Raw genomic sequence first — 10,767 nt, forward strand, 5'->3', positions numbered from 1 at the left:
CATAATTATCCCGGGGGAGAGGAAAGCCGATAAGGCGGCTTATCCATATGGCGAACCACGGCCTCTCGTCCGGTTTTTATTCCAAGTCTGGTATGGGATTAGTTATATTGTTTGTTTTCGGAAGCATGGACTTGATTGTGGAGGAAGCCGTAAGCCGACCAGCGGTTACGTGAACCACCCAACGACGAGGAGGAGTCCAGAAATCCTCTCGCACATAACCATCCCTGCATGGGATTCGAACCTGCGAACCCACGCGGAGTAATTAGAGGTGCGGTGGCGAGCGTATTCCTAACGCTTAGCCCATTGAGCCACACCGCCGCGCCATAGTACCAGTGCCGTAAGTCAACTATAAAAACACAATTTTTATTCAGTTCAATAATTTGGCCAAACAACGTTGGACAAAATATCAAATTTCATAGAATTTATACAAAATTTAGAAATAAATAAAAATAACAGCCTTCTAGAGAAAGAATCATCTTTAACTACTGAAAATTTCAAAGCAATGGACCTTTTCCGACCTTTGACCCCCAAAATGTTCTTCCTATACTTGACCATTGCAAAATTTTCGGGGCTATTTTATGAGTGCTTTTGCGAGTTGGCGCCTGTAAAATGGAGTATGTTTTTCAAACCATCATTATGATTCATCACATACAAAAATCTGTTTTTTGAAAGTACCGGTAAAGAATTTTAGCCTAGTCTATCTCAGTTATTTCTACACTAATTTTTTATTACTGTAATTAAAATAAAACTCCTAGGAAGACAGAGTGATCATTGAATTATCTGATTTGTATTTAAGTTTCCGAAACACAACTGAAAACTAACGAATAGAGTTCAAAAACGCGAAAACGAGGTAATGTTCACGACCACGCTTGAAAATCTGTCTGAGTGAGAAAGGTGTCTGAGCGGACGCGAAAAGGGAGCATTGTTACGTCACTTTTTGCATCTTGCTGATTGGCCAATGTTACGAAGTAAACAAGGAAGTTGATGCTCGGGGAAAGGTCCATTGGTCCAGTAATCGAAGAGAAAAGCGACTTTTTGAAAACGTGTCAAAGAACAAGAACCAATGACATTGAACAACATTGTTTAATGTCATTGCAATAACAACAAAATACCGAAACGATCGTTATGTCCACTACGTGTCCAATAATGAGCCATAAGACCGACGAATGCACGGGGAATCCCCATTTCTGCTGGATTTCTTGGTGGGAATGTGATGTTCTGTAAAAATAGTTGTATACCGGTATGTGGCTGATTATAACTGTTTTAGTGCAGAAGTGGGATGTCAATAAAACGACTTCCATCCAAGATTCTATTAAAAGAAACAATATTCAGTTCATCTCGTGATGGCTATGTTAGTGCCACTGGTATACGGTACTAGCGCCTAACACCACGAATACTATTTCTGTATTTCTAGGTTGCGAACTTCTAGGTTCTTACTATTTTAATTTTTGAAGATTAAAGTAAATTTGAGATTGCTGAAAAACTACAGCCCTTAATATGTCATCTGTAAAGAAGTAAGTGATATCCTTTATCCAATATAAAAATATCATCTTTACCTTTTATTGGAGAAAATTGAATACATGGCAATTTTGTATATCAACACACAACAAATCATGAAAGATCTCATAATTTAAAATACTCTATTCTATCTTTCGCTTATTTTTTCCCTCTTATTCTCTAATCAGTTTTATTTATTTGGTTTTATATATTATTTTATCATCTGTTCTACTGATTATGGAGTCCAAATAAACTTATATTTTAGCATGTCAGGCATATTAATTTGCCTATTTATACTATATTCAGTAAGGCACACTTTACAGATTCAGAGACATTGTCTCGTTTCAGAGAATCCCATTCTGCCGATGAACAAACACTCCTCCTTTGGGGGACGTCTGGACATTATTGTCCCTCAATATCATAAAGATACAGTGAAATGAAGTTTCACAAAAAAATACAAAGAACATTGAATTCCTCGGGAATTAAAATCCGATTTACTAAAAAAAAAATTCGAAAGTTTTTGGCAAATAAACACGATTTTAGTCACGTGCCGACCGCGATTAATTTAGATTATTATTGAAACAAGCGTGATATGACGCATCTGCCGTCGTGGTATTAGAAATATGGTATTACCTCACTATCAGCAAAAAATAAAAATTGTAAGAAATAGTTCGAAAAGGTAAAATAATATAGATTGAATTCAATTTGTGGTGAAATAAGTATGATAAGGTTTTAGACGGAGTAATAGAAGTACCCTAGTATTAATTTGGAAACACACATTAATATTGTTTATAAATTTTCTTGACAGATATGGATTGATAATACCGAGTTCCAAGAAAAAACTTCAAGCAAAGAAAATTGCTGTCAATCGAGCATCAGTGTTTGGTGATGATTCTTCGGGTGATGAAGATGCTCATAAGGAAGTAAATGCTCAAATTCATAAAGCGTCATTGAAGAAAATAATGCAAAAACAGGTGAGAAAATACAATCTTTATGTAACAATCAGATTAGGGTTTACAACATTGTTTTAAATGATTCAGTGCACTAGTACAGTAGTAAAGTGCTAAAAGGTTAGGTAGGGAAATATTTAACCAGTTGAACATTTCACATACAAGAACGTGTTTGATGGAACAACCTTGACTATCAAATTTTTTTTTTATGTAATTTATACGACAATGAATGCATCAGATGTAAATTACTTCATGATAGATTCCAGCTTTCCTCTCAATCTCATAATCATCCCCAAAAGATTGGTATGAAGTTTTTCCAAAAATTGTGATTCGACCACTACAAGTGTCAGTAATTAAGCAGGGATTAGTATCATCCAAAATGTCCTTAATTAGTCTTCAGTTTTCTTAAGGAAGAATTTTGATCGTCTACAGTAGGGGTGTGCAACAAGCTGCCCACAGGCCATGACCTGCCAAGCCTTTTTGTGTGGGACTTATCAAGTGTTAACACTTCTCCGTCAAGCATAAAATCATTATCCGACAGTTTAAAAAGGTGCCCACATGAGTAAAAATATGACGCCCCGTAGTATGTGCAACAAGATGGCGAAGACCTGAACATTGTATGTGAACCAGGTTAAGGGTAGGCCATGATTTTATTCCAATTTTCCTTATTTTAGTTCTATTACGAGTTCAGGGCCTAGCCAAGTGACTCCTGTAGTATTTGTATCTGAAATTATCGCCTAACCCTAACCTGATTTACATACTACGTTCGGTGTCCGCCATCTTGTTGCACATACTACGGGAGTACGGTACCAAAAATACATAATGATTTTTGCTCTTGTTCTACATTAACTCTTTTGCTGTTTTGCCCGGAGCCTTTAGTATTAGAAGAGTAAGCGATAACTGCATACTCTTCTCTTGCCCTTCCTACAACTCTCTGGTTGTCACTAATTTTTTACTTCGTTGTGTAGAAGAATTTGTAATATTATGCGGGGTAAGAAAATGTCAAAAATTTTGAATATGAATATCTTTGAGCATTTCTCACTTAATTGACTAAAATTTTAAAATAGAAAAACTATTTATTATGTGGCCCAGCGCCCCAGCTAGATGTCTGAAGTTGGTTATATGGCCCATCGACAGAAATGTTGCACACCCCTGGTCTACAGGAACTTTAATATTGACTTAATATTGTATTTCTTATTCAGACCCAAAATGAAATCCAAAAGGCTCTTGAACAAGATTCAACAGTCTATGAATACGATAGTATTTATGATGATATAAAAGAAAAAAACAAGAAGATAATTCCTGCTCATGTATCAAAAGCAGATAAAGCACGAAAGGTAATTTGTAACAATATCTTGAGATGTTCGCATCAAATTATTTTCTATTTCAAATGATATTGATTTTGATATTGCTATGAAAGTGGCAAATTGAAACAGAAAAAATAATTATGATTATCTGATCTATGCGGGGTAAGAAAGTATCAAAAATTTTAAATATAAATATCTTTTAGTATGTCTCACTTCAAATGGACCATTTTCTATTATACTGGGTAGGCCAAAAAAATCTTACCATTTTTCCAGTGGCATAGCAAGACTCTCGTGGGCCCCCCCGCAAAAATATTTCGTGGAAATGACCATAAAAACTCTCGGACATAACACATAAGCTAAAACAAAGTTTTTTTTTATTTTGTTAAAAAGCATAACATGTTGCTATGAAAAGGCTATGGTAACCTAAAATTTGCGCTTTCGTTTTAGCAAACTCATCCACCATCTTCGTCATATCAATTTTATCGATTTGCTTCAAAAATTAGTAGCTTACCTGTGATCATTGTCGTGTAAGTTTTGGAAGAAAATTCATTCGCGCCGGCGCCATCACTTTTGGAGATTGAACACGCATCTGGTTTTGCGGGGGTGGATGCTACCCAACTGCATTTTTCACATTCTGAATGTGAAAAGTGACAACATTTTTTTGGCCCACCCAATTGGGTATTCAAACGATTCATCAAGTTATTAAAATATTTATAATTTGTTATGTCATGCGTGTCATGCAAAGTAAATTTGTTTATTTTATATTGCAACTTTTTAAAAGTGGAATATGAGAAAAACAATGGTTTCACTTTTCAATATGAAAACCCTTTCACCCATTTTTACCATCATTTTTGTCATTCAGCCGAAGTACATTTCAAATTTACTGAAAACGGCTGAAAAACGTGTAAAAGAAAGAGAGAGAAGAGAGGAAAGAAAAATACAGAAGGAGAGAGAAAATGAAGGTGATGAATTTGAAGACAAAGAAGAATTTGTCACTTCTGCATATAAATTGAAAATGCAGGAAAGACAAAAAGAAATAGAAGAAGAGAAAAGAATGGACGCCATAGAAGGTGATATATTACAATTTTAATTATATTCTAAAAACAATTTTTGATTAGTGTTATTGAAAATATCATGATTTCAGACAGTCACAATTCATTGTATATTCTCAGAAATTGATTTTATTATGTAACCTATATAAAGATGATAATAAACTTTGTTTTGGTTGATTTACTCTATTTTGATTTATCTATTTTCCAAATAATTGAAGTTAAATTCACTGTTTAAATTTAAAGATTTCACATGCTTGAAACGAGAATAAGGTCAGTGAAAATATTCCCAGTTATTCAAAATTTCACAGTTTTCCAACTAATGTGGAATGGATTTGAATATTCAATTTGTTTGAGAATCTCTTGTCGTTCTTCTGATTAATGGACTGGATTTAAGTTTATTTTGATTTGGAAGTACTCATGAAACTCACTTAATAACTTTTGTATGTTTTAAATTTTTCCAGAGATTGCTAACATGATACATAATTATGCTAATCGTTGCTGATTTTTGTTGCGAATATTTTCAATTAAAATTTAGGAAAAAAAATCCAAATATGGGATGTTTTTGGTGTGGGCATAATTACTGTAAGAATCACTATACATCATTTACTATAAAAATTTTCAGAGGCTCTTGATGTCAGGAAACAGAAAGATTTGTCTGGATTTTACAGAAATTTTCTCAACCGCCAAATGGGAGAACAGAAAGAAGAAAGGTAAATATATTCATCCAATGTATATATTTTATGAACTTATAGGTGGAATTCATCATCACAATGCTGATGATTGGATTGCTGTAAACTATATCCAAATCTCACTTGAACTGATATATGTAACTAGATGAATCTGGTAAACTCTGTAGTTGCTGGCATTTACCGTAAGTGATCAGCATTACTTGAATCAGTTTCTTTCCCCTCTGTTAAAATTTGCTAGGTCATACCAACTATCACTAGGGTCAAAGTGATGTCAAAGGTCAAACTAAAATATAACAAGCCTGTGATAGTGCTCATATATATAAAATAAATAAACACTCATATTTAGAACATCTGACGAAAAAAATGAAAAAGCTAAATCAAATACTGAAGAACAAAATGAAGATGAAGATACTGATCTTTCCTTCTCTTCAGACGAAGAAGAAAGTGAAGAGGAAAAAGTGGAAACTAAGGAATCAAAAAATGAGAATTCATCTTCATCAGATAATAAAAAATCTTCGAACAGAAAAAAATCTTCGAGTGAAAGTTCTAGTTCCAGTGATGATGAGTCTCATGGGAATAATCATAAAGGCCGATGTAACGATCGCCATTCTAATCATGAACGATATGAGAAGTCAAGTAAACGAGACCGGTATACGAGTTCCCGCGAAAGAGACAGACACTATAAAGATCGCCATAGATCGTCAGACAGAAACGACTATCACAGACGTTCAGATAGGGATAGGCGATCGAGAGAACCAGACTCGAGAAAAAGAGATCGTGATCATTCGAGGGAGCGAAATAAGCGACACCAATCAGCAGAACGTACTAAGCACAAACGTTCAAAATCACCAGTTCACAAGAAAAGGCATAGGTCACGGAGTAGAACTCCAACCAAACGTGAAAAAGACTCTAAAAATGATATTGAAAGTGAATCAAAGTCTAAAAGTCCTGATAAGAATCCAGACGTTGGTCCGAAACCGGCACAAGAGGACAAAAAAGACTCGTTTTCAAAAAGAACTGATAAGGATAAAGCATTATCAGCCCGGGAACGTTACTTAGCTCGTAAAGCAGCAGAAAAGGCAAAACCTATTGCTGAACCCGATTCAGATTAAATTTTTTTTATGTTAAGTGATTTTTGATTACAACTTTATACCACTGGAAAATATTCATGTGTTTTTGACGCCATTGCCGCATTACAAGAAGTATGCAAGAAAAACGTGGATATTCAAAACTTTCAGGGCAAGACTGTGATTTCCCGTTTGAGAAAAGATACCAATCTTCACACACTTCGTAAGCTAGTGGCTGATTAAATGATAGTTTTGCCAGTGTCGGGATTCATAACCTACAATATCGACACCCATCGCTGCGTTGTGTAGTACCATTGAGGCCTCAGCTGAGAAACAAACATGTCTATTAATTTGGAATACCTACAGGATAAATTTTATTACATAATAATTATGAACTAAGGAATGAATAAAAGTATAGAAAAATACATTAAATGGATGCAACAAATACCCGATATATCACGGCTGAGAAATTACTTTTTGTTACATAGAATTTCACTCAGTTACATATCACAGACGTGAAGTGATCGTTTTCTTTTCCAAACACTAGTTGAATGTGCTTCGTACCGTCTACGCTTTAATTTTAAAAGAAGAAACGATTGCTAGGAGGAAAACTATGTTTTAAATAAGGAATAATGAAATGATGGCCCGATTCTCACGATTTACAGCAGCTGATAACCCATTTTCTTGGAGCTTAGGGGTTATTTCCACGTTGGCTTTTGAGCATCTTCGTTTGGGTTTGCAAATGCTCCCTATCTCACAGGTATCTGTATACCTTTGTTGTGTCACGGGGGCTTTGATAGACTCTTTCCCGTAAAATCGCGCTCACAGTCGGTTTTATTACAGGGACATCAGCGACGAGCCTTGAAGATTAAATGAGTGAATCCGCGATCCAATAAAAAGTAATCAGTAGTTTATTTCATCACCACAGCGAAAATACATATTTTACATACGAAATCAGGAAAAAAGATGAAAAGTTGCATTCCACGGTGAAAGGAGTCGCGATAAACCAGACGTGGTTATCGAGCAGCGACACCCGTGAAATGAAATAGTCTAACATTAAATTATACAAAAGTAAAAATGAAAAAATCATTGATTACGGTTATGCACTTTTGAGCATTTTACCACGGTCTAACACGTAGGCAAGATAGTTCATTACAGATTCATTTAGAATCACTTTTAATGTTCTAAATCTGACATGAACCAACTATGGCCCGCGGGCCAAATCTGACTAGTTTGGCAATTCAATCTGGCTCGCCTGATACTTTGATTAAATTTAGTTTTGACACGAGGTTTATTGTTTTCCACTTTTTCTTACGTACGTTACGTTCTTACGTTCATAAAATGCAACTTTTACGTCACACTTAGCCAGCCCCTGTACTGGTCTCCATGCACGAATTTATTCTACCGGCATCATTGCCGGCGTATATCAAGTTTGAGAGTCATGACGTCTTGATAGTCTGACCCAAGAATCTCAGAATTGGTCCGAGACAGCACTTATTTCAGTATTACACATTTCAGAGTTTCATAGTATCAGAGTCAAGACTGTGTCTGATCAGTGTTTTCAAGCCTATAGTTCCACGTTACTTGATTAGTGTAAATCGGAATTAAGTGCAATACTGGAGACCCGCTATCAAAAAAATTTTATTCTGATAATGATCGATATCACTACTAGTCCAGGGATCGGTAAACTACGGACCGCGGGCCGGATCCAGCCCGCGGAGTAATATAATCCGGTCCGCGACGTTTCACTGAATTATGGTAGCTAAGCAGCTGGATTATATTCTATACGTATCACAATTTATTGTAAGACACGTGTAGACTAAAAATATTATAATCTAACAAGTATAAAATTCACAATTACTTGTTAATGAGCCTATAATTTAAATATAATTAGACAAATGGCAACAAAACGCAGAAAAGTTGATGCTAAGTACAAAGGGTTCAATGGCACCGAAAATATTCAAATGGAATTTTTTGAGATGCAATGCAAAGAGGAAATAAATCTATATTCTATTCGATAGATGTGTCACTGCTTGATTTTTATTATAAAAAGTATCATCCGCTCGGTTTTCAACTTCCTAAATATATATGCGGCCCACCAATGAATTGCAACCCATAATTTTGGCCCGCGAGCAACAAAAGTATGCACTAATCTATACTTCCACGTTCCTTGATCAGTGAAATCCGGAATTAAGTGCTGTAGTGGAGAACCACATATAGATTGTGACTATCACTTTGATGCTTGTAAATCAATCGATCTGTAAAACAAGATTTTAGAAGTGACAGGTGTCTAATTATTTTTTGCAGAGTTTGTAAGAATATTTTGAACAAATACCAAAGAAGGCCAATTTCAAAGCTTTATCTTGCAAACTAAAGAAACAAGATGATGTTTTAATTTCTTTACCTGGTATATCTTCGCCAAACGATAGTCAACCCCTGGTCCACAACGCTTCCACATTCCTGTTAAATAAGAAAAATTCAGTTTAAACATAGCATTGTGTTACAAACTAGAAAAACAAGATGCATGCTTTAAATATTTTACCTGCTTTAGTCTTTGCTGAACGATAATTTGAAGATTTGATGTTGCTTTCCTCTAAAGTTGAAGGTAAATTCAGTTTTAACAAACTATCTATATCAGTCGTTCTCAACCTGGGGTTCGCGAAGCATTTCCAGGGGGTCCGCGATTAAATTAAGATTGTAGGAAATTATTTGCAGTTTAATATCGTTTTTTTGTGATACGATCGAATGTTTGGTGCCTATGACAATAGCTTACAAAAACTATTTTGATTATCTCCTGTAGACCTATTGTGACAAATACGAGTTATTACATGACAGTGATAATACGGGAACGCAGCTACAGTGATCACTTTCTCAGTTTTGGTGCACCATTTTGCCGTCGTACCCAAAAGTATTGATGGGAGCATTACGTGTTATTGTTCCATTCGCCTCCACATATCTTTAGGAAAGTGGATTTTCTGCTCTCGTTCATATCAAATCCAAAGCTCGTAACCAACTAAACGTCGACATGCGTCTATCGTTATCAAAAACAAGACCAAGTATTTCAAGACTTGCTTTTGATATACAACAGCAGAAGTCCCTTTAAGTGTATTCGATTTGACAAAATAAATGAAAATGTCCACCAGTTTACTGTTATTTTTGACTTGGTTAAATTTGTTTGGAACATTAGGTTGCTGTTTAAGCTGTAAACTAAATTTCTCCAAAATTCCAAGAAAAAAAATTTCTGATTCACTTCATATGTGCCTTGGCTATGTTGTCTAAGAAATATTTGCTTATTAATGTTCCCCTGAAGTTGTGTTCGCTTTTATCAATAATTTATATTTCGATATTATATAAATCCCTCATCCCATAATGTTGATAATCATTTCTTTACAGTGCAAATCTGTACGAGAAAAAATATTGATAATATTTCAAGTCGAATTATGCACTCAAGATGTATACTATCTCGAATTTAAACTGTAAAGACTACAGTATGTCAAAATTAACTAACTAGATTACCTATTCAAACATTCGATGCACTCTATACTTTTCTGCAACCGGTTCAAGTTCAGAATTTAAATGGCTTTATCAGGCGACCAACAGTGCAACTTTGGCTCCATCAACAATTCATAGCAGGTGAATCAACAGTGTTATTGCCCATAATTTCGAGCTTGTGTTCATCAACAATTCAACTACAATTTCGTTGCAGATAAATCTACTGTTTCATCATAGATTTGTTCTTAGTTATCAACGTGGCCACTCGGAGAAGTTTTTGACCTAAATCTCAATTGAAAGTACCAACAAGTTTTATCAGACAGACAGCGGTCCCACCTGTGGTTCATTAACAATTCGACGATCCTTTTATTGTAGGTATATATCAACGGTTTCATCATATATCGTCAACGCAACTCGAAAAGAAAAGGTCAACTATTAAAATTTCATCAGTCAACAAAAATGATTAGACCCGGCCCCTGCAAGAAAAATGGTTATAGACCCAGCCTGCAAAATAAATGATAAAAAATGGTTAGACCCAGCCTGCGAAAACAAACGGTTAGGACCCAGCCTGCAAAAAATGGTCAACGGTTTCATAAAGGAGGTTTGTCCTCAGTTATCAAAGTGACCGCTGGAGCAAAGTTTTTTGAGATATATCTAAATTGAAATTCAAGTACCAACATAAGCTTTGTCAGACGGCCAGCGGTGCCACATGT

At 35.3% G+C, this 10,767-nt stretch overlaps 1 protein-coding gene across 1 annotated transcript; it reads left to right on the plus strand.

Annotated features, from left to right (window-relative positions):
* The first annotated feature begins 1,356 nt into the window (after nucleotides 1-1,356).
* On the plus strand, nucleotides 1,357-7,007 carry LOC120329550 (uncharacterized). Its single transcript, XM_039396200.2, has 6 exons — nucleotides 1,357-1,514; nucleotides 2,306-2,471; nucleotides 3,650-3,784; nucleotides 4,617-4,824; nucleotides 5,429-5,516; nucleotides 5,842-7,007. The coding sequence occupies exons 1-6, from the start codon at nucleotides 1,498-1,500 to the stop codon at nucleotides 6,605-6,607; spliced, it is 1,380 nt and encodes a 459-aa protein (XP_039252134.2). The 5' UTR covers nucleotides 1,357-1,497; the 3' UTR covers nucleotides 6,608-7,007.
* The last annotated feature ends 3,760 nt before the right edge of the window (nucleotides 7,008-10,767 follow it).

Source organism: Styela clava, chromosome 12 (assembly GCF_964204865.1).
Source record: "Styela clava chromosome 12, kaStyClav1.hap1.2, whole genome shotgun sequence".
Lineage (NCBI taxonomy): Eukaryota > Metazoa > Chordata > Ascidiacea > Stolidobranchia > Styelidae > Styela > Styela clava.